This window comes from Hypoxylon fragiforme (genome assembly GCF_022984875.1).
Source record: "Hypoxylon fragiforme strain CBS 206.31 chromosome Unknown GGS25scaffold_1, whole genome shotgun sequence".
In the NCBI taxonomy this organism is placed as follows: domain Eukaryota; kingdom Fungi; phylum Ascomycota; class Sordariomycetes; order Xylariales; family Hypoxylaceae; genus Hypoxylon; species Hypoxylon fragiforme.
In genome coordinates, this window is record NW_026054756.1 from 2,983,434 (window position 1) to 3,006,290 (window position 22,857).

At 48.5% G+C, this 22,857-nt stretch overlaps 8 protein-coding genes across 8 annotated transcripts; 5 read left to right on the top strand and 3 right to left on the bottom strand.

Annotated features, from left to right (window-relative positions):
* Nucleotides 1–368: 368 nt before the first annotated feature.
* Nucleotides 369–5,908, top strand: GGS25DRAFT_471332 (uncharacterized protein). The gene is made up of 2 exons (XM_049259337.1): nucleotides 369–3,148; nucleotides 3,201–5,908. Exons 1-2 carry the CDS (start codon nucleotides 877–879, stop codon nucleotides 5,522–5,524), a joined length of 4,596 nt encoding a protein of 1,531 aa, XP_049121683.1. The 5' UTR covers nucleotides 369–876; the 3' UTR covers nucleotides 5,525–5,908.
* A 985-nt stretch (nucleotides 5,909–6,893) lies between these two features.
* Nucleotides 6,894–8,632, top strand: GGS25DRAFT_45236 (Lactonase, 7-bladed beta-propeller-domain-containing protein). Its single transcript, XM_049258849.1, has 2 exons — nucleotides 6,894–7,521; nucleotides 7,596–8,632. Exons 1-2 carry the CDS (start codon nucleotides 7,103–7,105, stop codon nucleotides 8,473–8,475), a joined length of 1,299 nt encoding a protein of 432 aa, XP_049121684.1. The 5' UTR covers nucleotides 6,894–7,102; the 3' UTR covers nucleotides 8,476–8,632.
* A 1,556-nt stretch (nucleotides 8,633–10,188) lies between these two features.
* GGS25DRAFT_517195 (uncharacterized protein) lies at nucleotides 10,189–11,299 on the top strand (the record flags this gene model as incomplete). Its single annotated transcript, XM_049263342.1, has 2 exons — nucleotides 10,189–10,344; nucleotides 10,517–11,299. The coding sequence occupies 2 exons, from the start codon at nucleotides 10,189–10,191 to the stop codon at nucleotides 11,297–11,299; spliced, it is 939 nt and encodes a 312-aa protein (XP_049121685.1).
* Nucleotides 11,300–11,968: 669 nt separating this feature from the next.
* Nucleotides 11,969–15,958, bottom strand: GGS25DRAFT_471334 (ARM repeat-containing protein). The gene is made up of 5 exons (XM_049259338.1): nucleotides 15,446–15,958; nucleotides 13,662–15,339; nucleotides 13,040–13,611; nucleotides 12,862–12,983; nucleotides 11,969–12,810 (listed from the first exon to the last, which is right to left on the bottom strand). Exons 1-5 carry the CDS (start codon nucleotides 15,775–15,777, stop codon nucleotides 12,431–12,433), a joined length of 3,084 nt encoding a protein of 1,027 aa, XP_049121686.1. The 5' UTR covers nucleotides 15,778–15,958; the 3' UTR covers nucleotides 11,969–12,430.
* A 586-nt stretch (nucleotides 15,959–16,544) lies between these two features.
* GGS25DRAFT_471335 (DNA-binding protein) lies at nucleotides 16,545–17,535 on the top strand. Its single transcript, XM_049259339.1, has 2 exons — nucleotides 16,545–17,220; nucleotides 17,284–17,535. Exons 1-2 carry the CDS (start codon nucleotides 16,627–16,629, stop codon nucleotides 17,479–17,481), a joined length of 792 nt encoding a protein of 263 aa, XP_049121687.1. The 5' UTR covers nucleotides 16,545–16,626; the 3' UTR covers nucleotides 17,482–17,535.
* GGS25DRAFT_45261 (PI31 proteasome regulator N-terminal-domain-containing protein) lies at nucleotides 17,487–19,144 on the bottom strand. The gene is made up of 2 exons (XM_049258850.1): nucleotides 18,731–19,144; nucleotides 17,487–18,666 (listed from the first exon to the last, which is right to left on the bottom strand). Exons 1-2 carry the CDS (start codon nucleotides 18,915–18,917, stop codon nucleotides 17,714–17,716), a joined length of 1,140 nt encoding a protein of 379 aa, XP_049121688.1. The 5' UTR covers nucleotides 18,918–19,144; the 3' UTR covers nucleotides 17,487–17,713.
* Nucleotides 19,145–20,062: 918 nt separating this feature from the next.
* On the top strand, nucleotides 20,063–21,700 carry GGS25DRAFT_45285 (uncharacterized protein). Its single transcript, XM_049258855.1, has 4 exons — nucleotides 20,063–20,211; nucleotides 20,329–20,587; nucleotides 20,656–20,849; nucleotides 20,936–21,700. The coding sequence occupies exons 3-4, from the start codon at nucleotides 20,680–20,682 to the stop codon at nucleotides 21,456–21,458; spliced, it is 693 nt and encodes a 230-aa protein (XP_049121689.1). The 5' UTR covers nucleotides 20,063–20,211; nucleotides 20,329–20,587; nucleotides 20,656–20,679; the 3' UTR covers nucleotides 21,459–21,700.
* A 112-nt stretch (nucleotides 21,701–21,812) lies between these two features.
* On the bottom strand, nucleotides 21,813–22,322 carry GGS25DRAFT_517200 (uncharacterized protein; the record flags this gene model as incomplete). The annotated part of the gene is made up of 2 exons (XM_049263343.1): nucleotides 21,813–21,836; nucleotides 21,954–22,322. The coding sequence occupies 2 exons, from the start codon at nucleotides 22,320–22,322 to the stop codon at nucleotides 21,813–21,815; spliced, it is 393 nt and encodes a 130-aa protein (XP_049121690.1).
* Between the last annotated feature and the right edge of the window lie 535 nt (nucleotides 22,323–22,857).

Consider the following 22,857-nt stretch of genomic DNA (forward strand, 5'->3'; position numbering starts at 1 on the left):
AGTAGTACAACAGGATGTATGTGCTACCCAGTGCTACCGTAGGCCCGAGTATTTCTGGTGGGGTTCAATTCAATGTTGCCTCGGTACATGTATACATCAAGGTATTCTCAAAAGAAACGCGATTGCAAGGTCGCGTCCAGGTGTCTGGTTGGCAGGACAAACTGGCAAGACACTAAAAAAAAAGGTTTTTGAAAAATTGAAAAAGAAGAAGAAAAAAGAAAAAGAAAAAGAAAAAGAAAAAACTCCCCGAATCAAGAACCGGACCGTAACTCGGTGTCAGGTGGACTAGTTACTAAAAAAAAAAAAAAAAAAAAAAAAACAATAACCTTACCCTACCTTAGTACCATACCACCTTACTACCCAACCCGGCTTTAATCCTAGTCCGCCGCCGTTTCGTTGTTGACCGCAAATGATAATACATATTAATAGTATTCAACATTCACACTCATTCTTCGCCATAGGACTTTATGATTGTTCTTGCGTTTGCAATTCTCGAGATTAATTTCTCGATCTTTTTTTGCGTACTAGGTAGATATTAATTGTCTAAGGATTTCTCTCCCTTTTCCACATTTTTTTTCTTTTTCATGTTTTCTTCCCTTCGTCCTGATCGCATTGGTCCTTTCCCCAGCCACAGCCTTGTGTGTTACCGATCCGGCGAGGTACAGTTTGCTTTTCGGTCAAAAGTAAACAAATAGCTGCAGGTCCCGACGCGCACCCGAAAGGAAGCACAGCATACTTGTTTACCCAGATTGACGAGTCACCACTCTCCCGAGACCTCTACATAGCTGAACTTGCCACTGGGTCTTTCCATCGATCTCCTCACGCTCGTTTCCCTACCCATACGGAGCACGATGCGAAAGGCCCATTAAGGCGACCATGGTCCGCGTCACCGAGGAACTGGCTTTGTCGCCAGACCATCTCACTCTCTATCAAGCTACCGACCCTTTGCTCGGCCACCTCCCCTTGTTAATACTTCATGGGCCCTCTACCACCGCCAATTATACCTTCAACAGCTCCAGAGTCCAGGTTCATGTATATACCCCGGCCGGCTTCCGGTCTTTTCCTCGACTTACCATTTCCCCGAATTCGCCCTTCTATAATGTCGTCAACCACCTACCTCGAGAGTTTCAGGGAGATGAGGTATATCGAGCCTTGGCTTTCGGCCTATTCAAGTATTTCCACGAGCTTCCGGAACATGTCAAAGCTCATGTCAAGAGTCAATACCCCACCATGAAAGGCCGAAGGCCGGGTTCATTGCCAACACTCTTCGGCGAGCAACATGCTGCCGACATAGCCAAGTCAATGGTCAGAGCCGACAACACGCCAGAGGTCATTCAAAAGCTTCAAATTGCCCTTCAAACCCAGCATATAAGCAATGTCGACATCGATCTTGTCTTACCTCCGGGATCCATAATCCCATTACAGCCTGCTGATCTCGAGGATGTGCCCGAAGACGAGGATGATATCTTGGATCCAAGTTTACGACAATATGGAATGTACACTCCTCTGGTCAAGCTCTTTGGAGAGCCCGTGTTCCTACCTACTTCGAGATTGCGACGAGCCCCTTCAAAACCGAGCGCGCTAAACAGAACAAAATCTTTCTCCAAGGACCAGAAGGCGGAGCTACGCCGAAAAATGACCGAGTTGGTTGATACCGAAGAGCGCTATGTAGTCAAGATGGACGAATTAGTGAATCATCTTGGACCAGAATATAGGCAGAGGGCAAAGGATCGGCAGCCGGGTAGCTTTAGCCCTTCAGAAGAAGATGTTGAGAAGCTCTTCCCTAGATCAGCTGATGAGATTTTACAAATCAATTCAGGTTTCATGCAAGCAATACGACAGGTCATGGATGATACCGAAGGCGATGCTTCAAAAGACATGGAATCAGGATCCGCATCCTCAAGAGTGGGCATATCGGGAAGTGTGATGACGAGGACGAAAGACGCAAGCGGAGCTTTAGCAATGGCTAAAGTCATGCTAGAATGGTTCCCAAAATTCACCGAATGCTACCAGGACTATATTCGAGCAAGCCAGAATTTCCCTCAACTGATCACTTCCTTCATCAGCCAACAATCTAGCTTTTCAAATAGGTTGGCGCTTGGTGGAGAGCAACATCTTCGCTCCACCGTCATCGAACCTGTTCAACGACTACCACGATACAGCCTAGTCATAGACCAGATTGTTAGCTGTCTACCCATCACGCATCCTGCGCTGCAGCCTATGCTAAAAGCTCGTGATATAATTGCCAACATTTGCTCCATGGACGAACCACTCACGGACAAGCCTCATGTCAACACGCGCCTACGACACATGGTTGAGAGCTGGCCTTCCGATCTCGAGCCCTTTGGTCGGTTAATTGTTGCTGCCGATTTCTTCGAGGTACCGGCCCCATACCAAATTGGCGTTGGTGCGGATCCTGTCTCAAACGACCAAGCAGGCATCTTCTTACTTTTCTCGGACTGTGTTGTCATTGTGAGGAAGGTCTATGGCTCGAACATAACGTCCCGCGATTTATTGCGAGAGATTGATAAGCCATCGCCAGCGGGCCTATTAGCTTCCATGACGAACGCAGCTGGTGGCCCAGGCTCTTATGAGTTGGCATTTGCCGGTTGGCACGCCTTAGCAGACGTCCGTTTCACGGAGTCCTCGGATGGGCGTATGGTCTGGATGACTTCATTGAATGAAATGCAAGGTGGACATGCGAGCGAGTATGTAACCAACACAGCAATCACATCCCGGTATTTTATGCTACGTGAGTCATATGAGGGCAGAGCCGCAAAATGGGGCGAGGACGTCGTCAAGGCTAGGGTAGAGGGCAGATTTGCCGAGAAGGAACGTGAGGATCCTTGCTGGATGCTACGGTCTGTGAGAATGCCTGATACTGGTTTGGGATTCTTTGCAGCTGTCTTTCAAGAAGGTCTCGACCAACTTATTGAGGGTCGAAAAGAGCCAGCTCCCATTCGTATTGTTGTAGACCATGAAAAAGGCACCAAAGGTGCGCCCATAGGTCACTATGGTGTAGAAATCTGCTCAGGCATAACAACGGGGAATATGGGGAAGGTGGTTGTGAATACGACAGGACTTCATGGGAAGAAGGCGACTGACGAGGTCGCGCTGGAAGACTTTCTTCCGACGCTTGCTAGGAGAAGTAAGATCCCTTTCTTAGCAAAGTGATGATATTGTTACTAACTTAGCTGTAGTTATCCAGCTTCTTAGCACTCAATTCAATGTCGAAAACCCTGGGCTCACCCCTGCGATGGTATCATTTCATACAAAAATACTTCGGGGTTTAAGTGTCACGAACAAGGCGGAGAAAACCAGATCATTCTTAGCTACATCACCTGTCAAGTATCTCTCAAACTTCTTAAGTGGAGGCAGCACTCCGGATCTTGCTGCCAACAGCCCCAAACATCAAAATCAACAACGCACTTTAGCAGGAGAATCATCAGCTATTCTCCAAAACCAACTCAGCCGGTCCAATAGCTCCAGGGATGCGAATTCATTATATGGTTCGGCCAAGAGTAGGGAAGGTATTCGTATCGGCGGCTTTGATGATGATCGACCAGAAAACCCTCTAGTCCGACTCGAAGAAACCTTTACCGGCTACATGGCTAGTCTCCAAGCACGAAAAGGAAGCTTCATTGGTCGAACGCTACTCAACAGATCCGGCGTCGATGAACTTTCCGTCAATGATCTCTACAACAAGCTCATCGAAAGTCCGTTTGACATTGATGCATCATCTGATCTTACCCCTGACGTCGTCTTTGTCGCCTTCGAAAAGTTTGTGCGTATCGCATGGAGGGAACAGATGGGGCCCATCATGACGCCAAAAGCACTGCTCGCCCTGCAGGAAAGAGCGTCTAAAAAGCTACCAGGAGACTTTGCGGACTTTGTCCGTTTTCTATTCGCAGATATGGCGCCACAGAATCGAAGAGCCTTCACCGCTCTTATTAAGCTTTTAGCTGATCTCCTGGACGGTTGTGGGAACGACAGCGACAGGGGAGCTCTTACTCTAGCCTTCTCCGAACTTCTGGTTGACGATGGGACTGCACACAACTATATCAACCTCCTTGATAGGCTCGTGGAGGACTGTGACCGCATTTTCGATGACGCTTCGAGCGGTCTCAGCGCAAGCATGGCTCTTCTAATGCCCGCTTTCGAATCAATGAACTCGACTATCCGTAGTGGGAAATCGCATAACGGGTCATTGACATCGAACACGTCCTCTATAAGAAGGAAATTTGGGTTTGACAACTTTTTGACAAGACAAAATAGTAGCAAGAGTGACGTAGAAACTCGTCCTTCGGTGTGGCGTAGCTTAAGCAAGCACAACAGACACCCGGCTACTGGCGAGACTTCTAATTTTGTGAAAGGACACGTAGTAAGGACAAGGTCCGTCGATGTCGGGAATCCCTCAAACCCGAACAGATTAAGACGACCCGGGTCGCGCGACAGGCCTCCCGTAGCCGGTGCATTTGAAGATTCCTCGTCACGGCCGAGCAGCTCACAAAAACTTGAAACGATTGGAGAGCCTGAGATTGAGGAAGCTGTAGCCAAGGCCCCGAGAAGAAAACGTCGAAGTTCATTATCAGACCTCAAGACCCTTATGGCAGCAGCAAGCCTCGAGGATGGCCAACTGCCCGAGCCTGTGTCGCCACCTGAACCGCTACAACCTCTTTCTAACACGAAGCAAACTTCCGAGAAGTTCAATTCTGGTCCACGTATCCATGCACCGTCGAAAATCCCAACCAGCCCCAACTCACTATATCTCTCGAATAACTTGAGCCTTCGATCTTCTCGACAGAAGGAGAATGATGAGGATCAATTCCGGGGCGAGAGCTCATCGGGTGAATCGCCAAAGAAGGGGCATGCCAAGATGCTTTCTACCTCCAATATTCCCACCTTAAGGCCACACGATTTCGGTGCAGCAAGAGGAGCCGAGTCAACCTCTAAAGCGGCCAGCAGTCCTTCCAAGTCACCAGGGAAGCTTCGATTACAATCGGCACAGAAGCTTCGCGAGCGTCTGCAAACGGAGAGGAAAGCGGTTGAGGAGGTTGATGCCAACTTACAGGTCGAGCTCTCGAAGATTGCGGCGGACATGGCCAAAGTCAACTCGTCGTTTCCACGCAGCGCGACGGCTGATATTCGAAAGTTGTCGTCGAGCGTGAAATCACTGGAGGAGCGTGTGCCCGCGCTCATCTCTCAACTGTCGGATAGGCAAGAACAACTCCAACGAGACATGGAAGGCACCCTCAGAGCTACGGAAGCCAAGGTCAAGGCGGTTGATCAATTATTCAAGGAGGCTACGGCAGAGAACGAGCTCCTGTACGAGAAATTTAATAGTGAACTGGGGAAGATTGTGAAGGCGCTCAAGGGCAAGGGGCGCGACGACAAGGAGGAGCTCATGAGCCGCATGAAGGAGTGCAGTGAAGAAACGGCACGAACGAAGAGGGAGAATGCGCGTCTCCGCAGGGAGATGGCTAGTTTACGAGCCCTGCTGAAGGGGAATTCCAGTGACGCCTAGAAGGAGGTCATTTATGTGATGAGATTATTGGGACGACCGGTGTTCTGGCTGATTTGGAAGGTCATGACGAGATCCACGAGCATAGTGAGGCGGGCGTTGTTGCTGTTGTATAATGAAATGAGCTTCTGGGCATGAGGGCTTGCATGGACCGGATGTATTTTTGTAAGGGTCCGGTACGGGTTTCTGGCTTCTTACGACTTTAGACTTGGGTTTGACTGCATGGAGATGACGAATCATTCAATGGAAGAAAGACTATGACTATATACAAAGTGCGATTATTGCCTGGATTATTACCCTTCTCTTTGCCCTCTAACTACCTAGTTACCTACCTAGGTATTTATATAGGTATGTCAGTAATATTTTCACCGTCGTAAAAAGATGATCGATGATAGTGGCTTATGATAGAAATAAGCTTCTCTCCCCAGTCTTTGAGGTTTTGTGATCAAAAGAGGCGCAATGTCATAAATCAAGAAGAGGAAATGATGCTCGATTAAAGGAGTCGATCGTTTGTCTTAAGGTTCTCCCACTTTTTTACCTTGTGGATCATTTCTCCGACTTCTGCAGCTTTGAGGTAATCCCTATTTTGACTACACCGGCCGAGTAGGTAGGTACTTCAATGCTGGGTAGGTTGCCGTAGGTAGCTAGTAGTTACCTAACTATCTAGTAACTCAGTCCCCATTTCACAATCAATATTGACTAATGGCTGACCATATTCGTACACAGCCCCCCATAAAGATACCTAGTAGTCACGGCAAAAGCGGTGTTGTGGGTAGGCGGTGAGCTTACACTGATGAATGGAGAAAGAGTATGACCATGACTGGACGAGCTAGTCGTAAACATGGACCGCAACACAGACTTAAGTTGATGGCATTTCCAATCCCAGATCACAAAGTACACTAGACTAGACGTTGCGAGTTTCGCTGGCCGTGCCGGTTGCGGCACTGGTGGTCCGGGAATCCGGGATGATAGCAACGCTACATCGCTTGTTACCAACACTACCTAACCTACATACAGAAATACGTCATCTCTCCGAGGCTGCGACACAAGCGTGTTAAAACAACAGCAGTGGCTTAGATTAGCGAAGCAAGCATTTAAAGTGTTGGTTGAGGCTGAATCAAGGACCAGACTCGGCCGACAAGCGAACATCGCTCTATACTAGGTATTGTACTAGGTATTGCTCCTTTCTATTATTTTTTGCGCCGCAGCAATAGCCTTGAAGTAAAATAAAATGAAGAAATAAGCTTATTGGGAGATTAAAATAGAATGGTTGTCAAGTGGAATCAGAGATATACGACGAGGTCGTTACCAACAGCCCTAGCACGGATCGAAACGCAATCTATTACCAGAGCAAACCAACATGCATGTGGTTCAACCATGACAGGGCTATACGTATACGTGGTTGGCGATGGATCCGAAGGACGACAGCAGAATCTAGTATACAAGCAATTATAAAAAGAGACAGAGAACCCGCTCAGAATATGTATCTATCATCAGCTCTATCCGAAGTGCCATCCTTTCGGTGCTTCATCAATATAGTTTCCTATATTCCTTTTCCCTTTTGTTTAGGAATAGCTAATTATGATAACATACATCATGATCGCATTTTTTGTTTTCCTCCTTGCATATTCCGTAGCAGCGGCCCCTGCCCCTGCCTCAACTTCGATAACACTACGAGTCGCTCACCAGGCTCGAGGCATCCTAACTTTCGCTTTTGACCCAAGCCAGGATGCATCCAAGAGCCTACAGCTCCTAAGCACGACCAATGCCGGCCGCAAGCCCGGATGGATCCACCCGCGAGGGGACATGCTGTACTCAGTTTCACGGACAAACTTTCCCGACAACTCTTCTAAATCCGGCGGTGTTTTCGCTTGGGGCGAGACCGCATTGAGTCAAGTTCAGAGCCCGCTGAATCTCATGAGCAGCACGAGCTCAAATGGTCTTGGAGGTGTTTATTGCGATATCAGTAAAGATGGTAGAACCTTGGCTGCTGCCAACATGTTAGTGCCCCCCTTTCCCCTTTCCCCTTTCTCCCCGAAACCCTTACTATGGCCTCCTGCTAACGGAAGATTAGCGATGGCTCAACTGTCTCAATCTACCCCTTAAAATCAGGCGTAATCGGAGATCCAACCTTCGTCTTCAAGTACACCATCGAGAAGCCCGGCCCGGGCAAGGACGAGTCGCAGACTCAAGCCTACCCGCACGCCGCCTCCTTCGACCCGTCGGGCAAGTTCCTATTCGTGCCCGACAGAGGCGCGGACATGGTCTACGTCTACCAAGTCGACGGCCCGGAGAGCGTCAAGCACATCCACAACATCACCGTCGCGGCCGGGACTGGGCCCCGCCACGTAACCTTCAGCAAGGTCAGCATCAGCAGGACCTTCATGTACCTCGTCGGCGAGATCGACAACACGGTGACTGTGTTCGCGCTCGATGGCGTCGACAACAGCGCGTGCAAGTCGGGGGAGAATGGCGAGTTGAGGATAACCCACATCCAGACGGCGTCGACGCTCGGCCCGGGGGCTAACCGCACGGCGTTCGTCAACGAGGACCTCGCGTCCGAGGTCGCCGTCACGAACGACGGGAGGTTCCTGTACGTGTCGAACCGCAACACGAAGTCGTATGACAGCGATACTTTGGCTGTGTACGCTGTGCACCCCTCCGCCTCCGCCTCCGCCTCCTCCTCCTCCACCAATACTACCACCGGCAGTGGGCAGCAACATCTCGAGTTCTTGGCGCTAAACCCAACCCACGGCAAGATCCCGCGGCACTTCTCGCTGTCGCCCGACGCGGAGAACCGGTTCGTGGCGGTGGGGAACCAGGTTTCTAACGATGTGACGGTGCTGGCGCGGAATCCGAAGACGGGGCTGGTGGAGGGGGTGGTGGGGAATTACACGCTGGGGGAGTTCGACGAGACGACGGAGTTGGGGCCTATGGCTGTTGTTTGGGCTTGATTGTAATGTGATGAAGGGAAGATGATGACGATAATGAAGAGAGAGGGGGGAGGGTGGAGGGAATGGAAATAGAAATAAATTTAGAAATATGTTTAGATATAGATATGGAGATATAGATAGAGATGATATACCCTGAATCAAGATAGATAATATTGATCATACCTATAGTATCGTCGTCGATTGGAAGGAATTATGTATGATTTTGAAGAACCTAAGTTACAACGTATTTTATCTTCTCTTCTGACTACAAGGGGCCACTTGGTGGGCTAGACTTCTAGTTGTCAATACAATAATTACCTACTAGGTGCCTAGGTAGTATGGCTCCTTTATACCTAACTAAAACAGCTTATATTTCTCATACCTCATGCCCAACTCTTTCTTCTCCACGTGACTTCAGTGATATATCTCTTCATTCTGTGTTTATTCTACCTTGCAGTCCTCTTCTGGAGACACGAGATACTACAAGTGTGATTTTACTCCCCCAGGCAATGGGAAATGGAATAATTATTGTTCCTGTTTGCCCATCTCGATTTCTGTGGGCTAGACCGTGGAGTTGCATAACAATTCATATACCTAAGCACTTTCCTTTCTCATATTCTGGGCCACCAGGGTATGATTTTATATTATACTAGGTAGTAATTTATTTGTGCTTAACAAGTCTAACTTACGCAACTATCAGTGTATATATATGTAGTCCTGCGTCTTATATACAACCAGTTGATCTTGCCAACCTGCCTCCCTCAGGCATCATTGGACAGCCTGTGACCCTTAACACTCAACGAAATGTTCATGCCCTTTGCAAGTGATCCGCTTTAGATGATTCCGGAAGGGAAGTCACAGTGCCAAAGTGTTTGCTGACCCTCGAGGTGGCGAGGATCAGGTTATGGTCAGCCCCGTATAATAGGGTGCCTTCCACAGTATTCAAAGGAAAACACACATGCCCCGTGAATCCTTTTGGGAAGGTACTCTCTAGTAGTTCACAACAGGTTCACGATAGCTTCACCTTATACCCCCTATAACAAACCTCTATTACAAAGAGGACCTTCCCGCGTAGAGTCGATAGAGTACTTGACAACTACAAACTTGCTCAACCCCCGAGGGTAGCATGCTTAGCCCAGTGCCAATAGCTTGTCAAGACTCATCTCTCTAGCCTTCTTGGGCCGGATCCGCATTATATCGACTGCCTACAGATGGCAGACTGAGGCCAAACTTGGGTTCCTGCCTTGCCAGGGAGCTTGGTGACTTCCCAGTGAGGTTCTCAGGCAGCGATTCAGACCCGCTTAACGACTAAGCTGCAGCAAAATATTTTACTATATAAAGCAGCTCATATTCCAGGCCTTCTTCTTCTTCTCTTCTCTTTTTTTTTTCTGCAAACCCATCCTCTCATTTTCTCGCCACTCACCCTTCCTCCTTCGCTCGTTCTACCTACCTGACATATAAAGTGACCTAGCTTTTGCCTATATGGTAATAGTTACAGCTATTCACTTTATATTTTCGAGGTTACTTTACTTTGATCTTAAATCATCTCGCTCTACTTGAGCCAACGCGAAGCAAGAAAGCTTTCATATCGATCACTCATAGCAAGAATGTAAGTACCTTCACAGCCTAACACTTCCATACTTATACTCAGGTATCCATACCTCATCACTCATCACTCATCACTAACAAGGATTAGATCAATCTGAGTAAAAAAGAAATATTTCATCGTCCACTATGGAGTCTTCTTCTCAGAACCAGGCAGGAATGGGCTCCTCGGAGCAAAGCAATGACAACGCTCAAGGCGCGGCAGAAGCCGGCCGTCACTTTGAAGCCTCCTCAGCTCAAGATCATTGGAACATCAGAATTGTTTCCCACGAGGACCGACGAGAGGTATGCTTTATTAATTCTACTAGTCATAATATCATAATATCTTACACCCTACTTCCCATTCCCACTTCCCCTTTCCCTTACTCCCTCTCCCTTTCCCTACCCATTGCCCCCCCCCTCCAAGCACCAAGAAACACCTCCTCGACAAGCGAGCCAACCCAGCTAACCCGCCAAGGCAACCATCACCATGCGCCAACTCCCCTCGTCCCTCTTCACCCCCCACGCCATCTCACGCAGACCCGAGCGCGTCCTGCACCAGATGGCGACCATCGCGCTGTCCTCGGCCATGGACCACCGGCCCATCCAGCACGCCGAGATCCCGGCGCCGATGGCGTTCACCATCACGCAGGCCAACGCGGCCGAGTACGCGCGCCTCTGCGCGACCACGCGCCCCGGCCGCACCTACGTCTACAGCGTCTTCGGCGGGCCCGACCCCGCCGCCGGCCGCCCCCTCGACTCCCTCGCGGCCTACAGCAGCATCCACGCCGCCAACAACCGCGTCGTCACCGAGTTCCTCAACGCCCGCGCCGCCGCCGCGTTCGCCGCCGGCGGGGCCGCGTTTGGGGCTGGCGCTGCTTTTATGGACGATGACGACGATGGCCTTGGTGGTCTTGGTGGTCTCGGTGGTATTAGTGGTATTGGTGGTATTGGTGGAGGCATGCTCGACGACATCTTCGGCAACGACCTGCTCGAGCAGGACGGCACGACGATGACGATGGCGGAGGCGGTCGAGCGCTGCAACTTCACGTACCGCTGGGGCGTGGGTGCGGGCGCGGGGGAGCACGACCCGACGCGCGAGGGCCTGCTGTGGGTCAGCTACCGCACCATGGTCATCGGCGCCGGCGACATCGGCCGCACGTACCGCGTCTTTGCCCAGAGGCTCCAGGTGGATGACAGCATGCGCATCCGAGATGTGCAGGGGGATGCGGAGATGGCGGCGCCCTGGCTCGATGGATAAAGTGCCTCGCCCGTTTTTTTTTATTTTTAATCTGCTATCCTTGGTTCTGCCGCCTTCCTTCGGGATACTCATGAGAAACGCATTGATGAACCTGGGCGTTTGTGGCATGGAAAAACTCATGGCCATGGATACGGTTATGATATGATATGGGGGGGAGAGGGGGATACTACGAGAGTTTTACGGAGTTCGTTTGATAAAAAAAAAAAAAAAAAAAAAAAAAAAGACACCCGATATGCATGAAGCATTCGAACTGGTCTGATTGATTTTTACGCTTGATTTCTTTCCTTTATTTCCTTTGTTTTTCCTTTGTTTTTTTCTTTTCGTCGATTCATCGGTATACCAAGACGTGTGATGTGTGGTGGTGGCCCTGACAACAACCACAAGAGATTATCATCAACGAACTCAACGATGCTTTTCTCCTCTCCATGGGCCACCACCACCACCTCCTTCTTATATTGATTTCGACGAGATTGCAACTTATGAACTCAGGAAGAGAACATTTCCACATGTATTGGTGGAAGATTACACTTGGCCTTGTCATTATATGATAGGTATCTAAGTTTTACTACAATGAAAATACTCTCCCCCCTAAATACGTCTTCTCAATTGTGACTCGAGACATGCCTAGATATAATTTGACAAAGGTTGACAAGACAGGTAGATAAGTATTACCAGAAGTGATTTGTTCATCATTTATACCGTTTGATTTAGTAGCACGTCGCCTAGAGATCTAGCTAACTAACTACCAGGTGACTGCATCTTGCTCTTATATATTTACCAAAGCCGACAGCATTTGATAAATACACCAATACCTATAAGCGCAGGCCCGTAGGATTAGATCACTACCTAGGCAGTAAAACATTATTTACTACTTGGGGACTTTACCATGCCATAGGCAATGATCTCCCTAATCCTCATGTCATCGTTGCCCATCATGCTAGGGTATTAAACTCCTTGTGTGTAATTCATTGCATATAACTCTGACGAGTCTCCGCCCGGCACCCAACAACTCGAAGTCACCGAAAGGTCACTTACTACCCAAGCCTAAGTCCAAATCACTCCGAAGGTACTCATGCGACGCATGTAATCTAAGGATTAGCCATGCGACTATTCGACTGCTGAGCATCAACATCATTGTGCTGGAGAGAGCTCGTTCAGTTTGGCTTTCTCCTCCTCTGTCAACTGGTTGTACCACTCTCCAAAACCGGCGACATTGTCACGCGCGGCTGATAGGAAGAATTCCGTCAGGAAAGCTTGGGTTTCGTCATCTCGGTGACGCATGTTGCTGGCTTCCAAAAAGCCCATGAGATCATTCTTAACACTGCCAAGGTTAAGGTCAATGGTATCGGGGTCATCTTCCCAGCCATCATCATCGTTGTCGTCTCCAAACTCAGCCGCAACAGCTGCTGCAGCAGCTGCCGCACTGTTAGAACCTGAAGCCGAAAGAAGTTCCTCAATTAGAACCTTCAGGATCTTAAGCGGGGCCGGCACAATGGTATATTGGTCTGGTGCTAAATATCAGTTTAGCAATAACACAGGATCGACGCGATGTGAAGACTTACTTTGACGTGCACGAGATCGCGTTAGGATTCTATCGCTAGTGGGCATGATCATATCACCTCTCACCATAATCTGGGCAACGCGGGGGTCGTTCAAGCTGAATAACTTGGAGAGGGCGATGACACTAAAACAATATGAATTAGTCAAACTCAGCTTGCTGGCAGATGTCTTCATGCTTACTTCTGTCTAATCTCATCGTAACCGGCAAAGTTGACAGAGTTTTCAAGCCATTTGCTTACGACGATGTGCAGGCCAGGCTGACCATTGATCTGGATAGTGCTGAGAAATTCGACAACGTCATGAGCGCCCACCAGGGAGAGTCTAGCGAAAACCAGAATCAGAGATTGTATGAATGGAGCGGCCTCAGCAGTGGCTAGTCGATTAGCTACAGCCTGTAGAAGCTGTGGAAGGAATGGTCCGAGTCGTTCATGGCCTGCCTTTTCAACCAGCTCAGCTGCAAGGCCACCCACTTCGGAGGCCGCGTTATCCTCGATAGAAGGTCCAAGTAAACGGTCAATGATATGAAGGCAAACCTCGAGTCCAGATCTGTTGTTCTCATCCTGGTAATTCAACACTTGTTGATAATCATGCGCCAAGAGATACTTGACTGATTCTGCACCAGGCCGAAGAATGTCTCCCTCATTGCTCTCCATGAGCAAGCGACTAAGCTTGGGTAGAGTGGCCGCAACAAACCCGGGAGGAAGGGGCTCCGAGGCGTATTGGGTGAGGGACGCCATTAATTCTGTTGCAAACTAGGAGACATATTAGCTTCGGTGATCAACAAGAGATCAGCTTAACATACTGTAATTAGAGGGTTGTCCGAAGTGACATCAGCAACGTTGAATGCGCCCGTTAACGAAGGGAGTACCTTCTGGCAAAGCAGATGGTAGGAAGCAGGATCCGGCATTGATCTGACAATATCTTCGAACTCTTCGCAAATGAGCATGGTTACCTGCCAGTTAGTCGAGCCATGCTTGGCAATGAGGAAGAGTAAGTCTAGGGCTGGTATATCGTTAGATACAGCAACTCGTTTGTCAATATTGATAGCAGCTCGGAGCGTTTCCGTGAGAGTAACTAGCAAATCATCTGCGTCCTCAAGATCGGTCATGTCTTTTATTGACATCCACTGTGAGATTGCGTTTACCACTTGCGCTTGGATCTGAATATTACCAACAGCGCTTCCGCTCTGGAGGAATCCCTCTACCGCCTTAATGCACGCAACCTGCACAAGCTCGGACTCTTCTGCCGTGATGGCGTTAATTGTTTGGCTCATGAGATTTGCAAGCGGGGCTGTTGCTCCATCAAACTGCGATAGTATGCCGGCAACCAGATAACCACGGGCTCGGAGTAGGGGTTGTGTGGTGCGGTTAATGGCAAAATTGATTAACTCGAGATTTGCTTGGCCGATCTCTGGTGGTATGGTCTTGTTACACTCGAGGAAATCGCTCACGAGCATGTTGAGTAAGAACAGAGCCGCTTCCTGCTTTCTCCAAGGTGCTTCTTCGACAAAGAGGCTCTTCGTATGAGCGAAGAGACCTTCCAATGCCTTCTGGTTCAACCATTCGCCAAGCTTGATAAGAAGATCTCCACATGCAGTTCGGGGAGTGTAGTTAGCGCTCAATGACTGCTCCTCAGCTAGATATAACGAGACGTCTATATCCCACAGGTCCTCCTCTTCTAGAGTGATGCGAGCATACGATGATGCGAGCTTCATCAAATCCAGAACCCAAGGAGTTTCGTGCGCAGAAGAATGGGCGGCGAGTTGTGCTTCGAGTTCTTTTCGGACTGGTGGTGCACGCATACAGCCGTTCAGGAAGTCCAACTCTTCCAAGACAAGGAAGTCTAGAGTATATGGAAGGCTGTCGGAGTCTTCAAGTCTACCTTGCGCATCATTCTCAATATACATCGTCTCGTGCGATTTTTCTAGGAGCGACAGTTCTTCCCAAATCGCCTGGAAGAAATGGGGCGTCTCGGGCAATAAGAGTTGCGGGAAGACAAGCTTCAACTTCATGAGGCACTTCACAGACTGTAATTTCAGGGCTATTATGCCGTTCCAACTTGCTGGCTGCTGCGACGTCAAGGGAGCATCGGGCTCGGGCAACCGCAGCTTCATAACTTGCTGAAAGAAGGGAAACCAACCCTTCATTGCCTCCTCCGCAAATTGCTGGACTTCTTTCGGATGTTCCTCCTTAACAGTATCCATGAGATCGAAGCAGCCTCGGAAGACAGAAACGGCAAGAGCGCGTAGAGTCGGTTTTCGATTCTCATTGATTGCAGCATCGTATACAACCTTGACAATGTCGCGAGCCATGGAGAAGAATTGATTGTCACTCAAGCTCTCCTCGACTAGGTCGCGGAGGACAATCAGGGCTCCATGAAGTTGTCCTTCGTTGCCATTCGGGATTATTTCGAGGAGAGTAGGTAGGAGCGAAGGCCATTGTTCAGGGAAATCAACATTGGCAATCTTGCCGACGACAAAACTACAAATTGGTTAGTAAACAAATACTAATAGTTATGCTCAGAGGCCTAGGAAAGGGGAAGAAGAGAGAGAGGAGAGGTTGTTATATTAGTTGCATAGCCTCATACCTTGCACCTGTCTTAATCTTGTTACCGTCCTCTGAATTCAGAGCAAGGTCAAGAATCATGGGCCTGATCTGATCTTTAATGGAATCGGCGATGGGGATTGCGGGGCCATCCTCGCTGTCGCCGCCCCAGTTTCGTTCGATGAACAGGCGCAAAGCTGACAAGGCAGATTGTCGAACTTCTACTGAAATAGAAGTGTGTCGTGCGATGTTGGTGAGGGAGAGCGGGTATGCAGGATTTCGGCTCGCTTGCTTCAACTCAATCTCAGCTTGCTTTCTTGGACCCTCGGCAGTGAGCTGGGTGCTAGCCAGGACCTGGACGAGTTGGTCCTCCATTTTGTTCGGGTCCTTGGAATTGTCTCGCAATCCAGTCGCGTCAAATGAGTGACGAAATTGATTTTGACTGTTTACGGTTGGGAATGGAAGTGAGTCTAAGGTTAATCGGGTTGGCTTGGCTTCGGTAACCTTGACAGAAATGTTTTGTGTTGAAATCTGAAAGCGGTCAAAATGTTCAAATAGTAAGGGTGGGGGGGTCGATGTGCTGTGTGGGAGGGAAATGTTTCTCTTGCTCCAATTAGTTAACTCTATTCATGCATAATCACCATAGGCGATAGGCGACAGGTACGGGCTTGCACAGTAGCACGACAGGAACGCATCACTAGCGCACCGCGTTTTGGTTACAGACAGCGTAGATCCTAGAAGCAACAAGGCCTACTTGTGCAACTATTGCCTTATCAAATAATATTTAGAACCTTAAGACCTTACTACACTACGTAGTACGTAGGCGTTGAAGTTCTCCACCTTTATTGTTATTTTTTCAATGTCAATGTTCACTTGAATAATTGCATATCAATAATCACATATGATACTATGTACATAATTCCATTCTACATGTTGTGCACAGTTACTGTAGTCGTGCATGTAGTTAAATGCTTATCACTTAACGCGAACATATGTACCCCTCAACGCGTTCCCAAGTCCCCTGTACACACTAATCTACCTACCTATCTAGGTTAGTAGACTGTAGGTTAGGCATGTAATTACATAAGTAGGAGGGGCTTTGAAGAGCTACAGCTTTCTATCACCTATCACCTGCCTACAGTGCCTAGTACAGGCGTCTAGTGTCGTTAATAACTTCATACAAGCAATAACTTCAATGTTGAATTTAGGTATTAATTCACAAAAATGACGTCCCATGAACAATTCAGCCAAGATCAACAGCCCGTACCATTCAACCAAGCATCTCACCTCTTAGTTTCATTCACGCAGTTTCTTACCGTCTGCATCCACAACATCCTATTCTACCGTTCCATATACCCGTCCCAGACTTTCCTCACCAGCCGAGCATACAACCTCCCGGTGCATCAGTCTCGGCACCCAAAAGTCTGCTCCTGGATCCGCGATGCTGTCGACGCCGTAAAAGCACAGCTGGTGTTGGGTGTCGTGGAGCGTATCGCTGTTGTCATCTACGACGGGCAGGCAAGGGTGATGGAACGCTGGATGTTCGACGTCGCTCGCTTTCCTGCCTGGAAGGGTTTCAAGGGAGCCAGTGGTCTCAGAACAGACGAAGATGATGATGGTGCCGAAGGAGGAGGAGGAGCCGAGAACTTCGTCGACAATCCCACAGAGGGGAAAGTAAACTGGTCGAATGTGGATGAGGAGCTCCGCGCTACCATGAGAAAGCTGGCCTACGCTGGTGAGAAAATGGGACCGCTTCCAGAAGGCTGCACCTTCACCATTGCGGTAGAATTACGGGATGAGGGTGAGGCGCCGATAGGGGTAAGTGATTCTACCATGATAGTAGATAGATCAGGTTGAATCGTAATACTAAACGTATCTTAGCACCCGCAACCTTGGATTCCATCGCAGTTAAATCTACAGACGAAGTCCAAGGACAACCCGACGCCTGGTCAGGATATTGGTGGTGCCAAAACCACCCCTTTACGCGCTGTAGCAGCAGGGCCTCTGTTCTTCGAATGCTGGGTTGAAGAGGGCAAAGCTAAAGAACAGCCTGCATCTATTACTTCGAGTAAATCATGAAGAATTTATACTAATGATATGATGCATGCAAAAGTCGAACCCCCTGGATAGTAGTGTTTTCATTAAAGCCCTCTTTTATTGGAAGATACTAGTAGTGATAGTGAGGGATCGTAATCATACAATCAAGTATTACAGTCTCCTTCCGAGGATTGTTATAACCCTCATCCAATCGCACCCCAAAAAGTACCTTCAGGAACTACCCAGGTACATACGCACCGTATCGTACTATGTATTAGATGATGTCTCCTCCACCATAGCCACCATAACCACCAAATCCGCCTCCAAAAGGTCCGTTTCCACCGCCGCCTGGCCTACGACCTCCTAATCTTGGAAGTCCTCCCGGGCCCAAAGGATCGTAGCGAGCTCCTGGTGGTACCCGAGGATCGAATTCCTCACTGCCACCACCTGGACCTCTGAAAAGAGGATCATCAAAAGTAGGGTGCATGCCCTGACCCCCACCGAGACGCGGCAGTCCTCCACCTATACCCAGCCCCGGACGTAGCGGATCATGTGGACCCAATCCGGGTGGGTGTAAATCATCAGCCCCGACATTGCCAAAAGGACTGAAACCGGGATTCAATGGCCCGCGTACCGGGCGATTGAGGTCATAAGGGTCTTCGAATCCCGGGGGTGGGAAATCGCCAACCGGCAAGGGGTTACGGGGAGGCGGGCTAAGTGGATCATGTAGTGGATATGGCTGAGCTGGCTGGGGCAGTGGGTCCGGCATAACGGGCTGTCTCGGAGGTCTCCGACCCGCCTCGTCGGCATCTTCGCGCGCAGCTCTATCATCGGGTGATTCTTCATAGCCTTCCTTCTGTAGGGACGGCAAAAGTTTTTGAATTATGTTGATCTTGATAAGGTTTGCTAAATCCTCGATGCGGCTTTGCGAGATGAAGACATTTTGCAGTTTTTGCGGTAGGCTAGAGCGGTCCTCTCCATCGTCGTTAACAGTTATTCTAACGGGAAGAGCTGCGTTAGAGACAAAATCTTTGATAGTGACCTCCACTCGTGTGATACGTTCGTCATGGATTCCAAGTCCACGAATCTCTGCTTTGCCTCCCAAGCGATCCGTTCTGATGACATAGCGAAGAGCTGATTGCTGATGCGCATAGACAAATGCATATGTGTTGAATGATGCATTCCAATTTGCCGGGAGTCGCGGGGCTAGCTCATGGCATTTCGCCTCTATCAAGGAAATATTAGCATATTTTTAGAAGCATCGCCTCTATTTAATAAGGCACCAACTAACCTTCAAGTTTATCCTCGTCAAAGCCAATAACTCGGAAGCCGAGCGAGGCCATGCAAGCGTGGGTAAACAGGGCTATGGCTTCATGGGAGCTGCTCAAGTCAGATGTAGTATCGCCTTGGGGATGAGTGGGCAAGGCGTCAGCCATCTGTTGAAGGATGGCCGACGAGCTCAGGGGGTTAGTCGACATAGTGACGACGATGGCTTCTTAACTCGTAGTTAATGATGATAAATGTTGATGTTTTTGATATACACTTCAGGTTGTTGATGCTCTTGAGCATTAAAGTGCCCAGGTGATAGGATGGATTAAGTAGGTGGAGATGTTGAGATACACTGGAATCCTGTTTGCCGTGTTCTAGGTTACTATGTACTCCATTTATGCTTTACTTTATGTCATCTCTTTGTTGCCTTCAGCCCTACAAGATACAAAACATCTGCTATGTAGGTACATGTATGTAGGTAACCTACAGGTAATAAATTGGGGGGGGGGAGTGGCGGAGGTAGGCGGGGTAGCTTTATCTTATCGGAGCTCGTCGCGGCAACTTACATAACTACTACTAACTATGTAGTTAGTTATGTATTCACCAATTATGTATTATGTGGGTACCTACATATGTAACATCCATGGATGGATGTTCTTTTCCCCCTTTTCCTCTTTTCCCAACTACTTCCCCCCCTTTTCCAGAGGTTATGTACTAGGTGCATAATATCTCATCAATATGTATCCTTGGACTTTAATAAGTCAGTTACCAATTGTCATAACTTCAATGTTCATAGAAACTACATGTTCTTTGCATGTACCTATGAGAAATCTAAAGGACTCTCTCTAGATTGCTAAGCTGCGATGCTTGAAATGCCTAGATAGTGTACCTATTTATCCGTCCTGCCTATCATTCTTCATGATGAGTGAAGTGCTTATCCTAGAATCAAATAGGAGTTATTGGTATCTCCCTTCATTAAGCTTCCAGCTGTTCTTTTATAGTTTGAACTTCACTAAAGTTAACATAGGTGATGGCTTGGCTTAGTACTAATTGCTTTTGCCAGGAGGCGAAACCTAGAAGACATAGAACAACATCGCTGTTGCGCCAGGATCTCTAACATGTCATCAGAGACTATGTAGATTCCTGACAGTTTTCTCAATGTGAAACTGAGGCATGGCGCCGTCGCAAAGGCAAATAGACAGTCAACAAGACACTCATAAGCTATTCATATGATTTATTATCCGACTAACCGTCTTAAAGTTGCATTTCCCAAGAAGATATATCTCGCGCCGCAACCCTAAGCGCAGCTCGCCTTCTCAGCACTGATTACCTGAGATCTTGACAAGTATTGATTGATAGACTTGCTGCTGCTCTTTAGCTGTTGTTTAAAATGGTTCACAAGCGCCATAAACTATATTCTGTTATCCTTCTTGACTGTGCTGGAGCTATATCCGCATCAAATCAGCTTCACATAACATGTGTGTTGGAACTTCCTTCATTAGAGTATGTTAGGAAGTCGCCCCTTTCTCTTCAGTCCCCCCACGTCCTCGCCCACAGACACAGTGATTTATCTTCTAAGATGTGTAGCAAGGACTCTAAGGTGTATGCTTACACTAATAGTGTGAACTTTGAAGTAGCTATGAGACTTTAAAGGCATGAATCCCAACATAGGACAGTCACTATCCGAGCTTTTCGATCGTTCCTACTCTCTACCATCAAACCTAACAGACCTTGGGATTATTTAAGCACCTAGGGTGGCCCATATTCATCTCTCTTTGTTTATATTCATTCATACCTATCCATCAGCCAAGTTATATCGTTATTGGAAAGGCCCAAGAACATCACCGCATACTATCAGATTTTACCACTACGCCAAAGGGTGAATGATTGATCTCTCGTGAATTGTCTTTAGTTGATGTCCTTATACCTGACACATACATTCTTTAGCAGTCAAATATCCAAACCGCAATCATGAGTGGCATGCCGGCACACTGGAGCGCAGAGGCCGACCGAGCTCTCTTGGTGGCTATCATATTCTCCAACCAAGGGATCAGTCTTCACAATATTCACGATGCTAATTGGCCATCCATCTCTGCCAGCATGGAAAGCCTAGGCGTGTATGGCACCCCAGAGTCCGCCAGGTAAGTCGAATTTGCAATCCATGGGTGCCTTTCACAAAGCAAGTTAAGAAATATTAAGTGTCCACCACTAACGCGGTATTTTTAAGGGAGCGATGGTACAATGTTCTTAGAAACCTGGCTTTATATGGAGAGGTACACCGTAGTATCCTGCCTCAAGCCCCGTTCATGGGTCCCCGCACAACGTTTCCTAGATTTGACGGTGGTGGCATGAGCTACTCAGGCTCAAACATTGTCGATGATTCTAGAGGCTTGAATATGTACCCAAGCTCAAACATTATCGGGGTTTCTGTAGAGCATGCGGCGCCGTACAGGTCTGAGGCAGAGCAGCCGGAACACCGCCCATCCGTACAGACGTGCATACCATTGACACAGGCTCTGCAGTCTTGCATTACAACAGCACAGTCTGGGCCACCGGCAGGCCAACAACAAGAAGATAGGCCCGCGCAGAGGACCGCGGAAAACTCTGAGGCTCAAGTCCCGCTAGCACCGAGCCCGCTGTTCGAGCCCGCCCCATTGCCGCGTAAGAGATCTAGCAGGCCTTGGGAGTCTGACGATGAGCCTACGCATGAGATCCAAGATGCTCTAGAAGATCGGGGGCCTAGACTTTAATAGCCTAGGAAACAAATTATGGGCACGTTCACAATAGGCTGCTCACACGCAGTGCACGAAGATACTCAAATACGGAGATTAATACTGTTCGTTGGAGCAGAAGAGTCCGAGCCTCTTAAGTTCTATCTATCTGGTTATTGCGTGCGGGACGTACCGGTCATATCTCTTTACATCACCTAGATAGATACGTTACCTACCTGCCTGCCTGCCTGCCGTTCCCTTTCCAAAGCTGCGGCTCCCACGTTGTTGTCTTCCTTGGACCCCTGGATTCTGTTTGCGTCGTCTACATCATACCTTTCCTTAGCACTATAAAACACAAAAAAAACACACGAAAAAAACACACGAAAAAAAAACTTAAACCGAACCAAAACCAACCTCCTGCTCATGGATGAGCAAACCCAATACTTCGACCCTTTCAACAGAGAGCGAAAAGCCTCTCTTTAGCAGCCAGAGACAACGAGACAGAGATAACAGGACATAGCTTCATAGACTCACCTTCGAACCAGCACCACCCTTTCCCCCGTCTCTTTCCTCAGCACCCTCACCCCTCAACAAGACCCCTCCTTCCTCCTCATCGTCGCTGTCGTCCCCGTCGCCATCCCTGTTATACCCAACGCGCGTCTCGCTGTACGCCTCGTCGCACGTCTCGGCGTTCAGCTCCGCGATGACCTCCTCGACCTCGCACATGATGCACAGCTCGTTGGCGTCCTTGTCGTAGTAGCGAAACTCGACGCCCGTGCGGCAGCACCCGCGCCTGCCGATCCGCCTCGCCACTTTGCACGTGTGCCCCGACACGGACAGGTCCTTGAGCAGCACATTGTTGCACCGCCGGCACCGGAATACCCAGCCTGTTCCTGTGCACATCTCGGCCTTTTTCTATAACTTTTCTCTCCTGGGCAATTTCTCTATGATCAAGAACCGGAGGAACTGGGGAGCGAGAAAGGGAGAGAGTGGTATGGAGGGAGTAAGATTCTCCGTGTAATCGTACGTTGGCTGGTGGAGGATGTGGGAGCCGAGTCTGAAGAAATCTGTATCAGGAGTTCGAGTTTGAAGCCCTATTCTTTCCAAGTTCAATAATATCAAACGTTTAGTTCCGACTTCAAAATCGTATACCGAGAAAACACTAGTAGTACTACCCAGTGTTCTCTTCTCCTCTTCTTCTCTTCCAAAATCAAACACACGGGCCCGAGCAGAGGTTATCTTGAAGGTATTTGAATATTAACCTCTCAATTAGCATCAAGACGAACAATGGGGTTCTTTTAATATTGTTCAGCATGGGATTTTCTCATTCTCTTGGTGTCCGTGTATAAAGCACATTGTTCCAAGACAAGAAACGAAACGGAACGAAACGTGGATGAAGAGCAAAGAAAGAAAGAAGCGTAAAACAATTAAGCGCCCA

Coding starts and splice junctions, on each gene's coding strand:
- GGS25DRAFT_45285 (XM_049258855.1), top strand. CDS start 20,680: ATGAGTGGCATGCCGGCACACTGGAGCGCAGAGGCCGACCGAGCTCTC. Junction 20,850..20,935: donor GGCACCCCAGAGTCCGCCAG/GTAAGTCGAATT, acceptor GGTATTTTTAAG/GGAGCGATGGTACAATGTTC.
- GGS25DRAFT_471334 (XM_049259338.1), bottom strand. CDS start 15,777: ATGGAGGACCAACTCGTCCAGGTCCTGGCTAGCACCCAGCTCACTGCC. Junction 12,984..13,039: donor TACGATGAGATTAGACAGAA/GTAAGCATGAAG, acceptor ATATTGTTTTAG/TGTCATCGCCCTCTCCAAGT. Junction 12,811..12,861: donor GCGATCTCGTGCACGTCAAA/GTAAGTCTTCAC, acceptor ACTGATATTTAG/CACCAGACCAATATACCATT.
- GGS25DRAFT_471335 (XM_049259339.1), top strand. CDS start 16,627: ATGACGTCCCATGAACAATTCAGCCAAGATCAACAGCCCGTACCATTC. Junction 17,221..17,283: donor AGGGTGAGGCGCCGATAGGG/GTAAGTGATTCT, acceptor AACGTATCTTAG/CACCCGCAACCTTGGATTCC.
- GGS25DRAFT_45261 (XM_049258850.1), bottom strand. CDS start 18,917: ATGTCGACTAACCCCCTGAGCTCGTCGGCCATCCTTCAACAGATGGCT. Junction 18,667..18,730: donor TGACGAGGATAAACTTGAAG/GTTAGTTGGTGC, acceptor TTTCCTTGATAG/AGGCGAAATGCCATGAGCTA.
- GGS25DRAFT_45236 (XM_049258849.1), top strand. CDS start 7,103: ATGATAACATACATCATGATCGCATTTTTTGTTTTCCTCCTTGCATAT. Junction 7,522..7,595: donor ACCTTGGCTGCTGCCAACAT/GTTAGTGCCCCC, acceptor ACGGAAGATTAG/CGATGGCTCAACTGTCTCAA.
- GGS25DRAFT_471332 (XM_049259337.1), top strand. CDS start 877: ATGGTCCGCGTCACCGAGGAACTGGCTTTGTCGCCAGACCATCTCACT. Junction 3,149..3,200: donor TCCGACGCTTGCTAGGAGAA/GTAAGATCCCTT, acceptor ACTTAGCTGTAG/TTATCCAGCTTCTTAGCACT.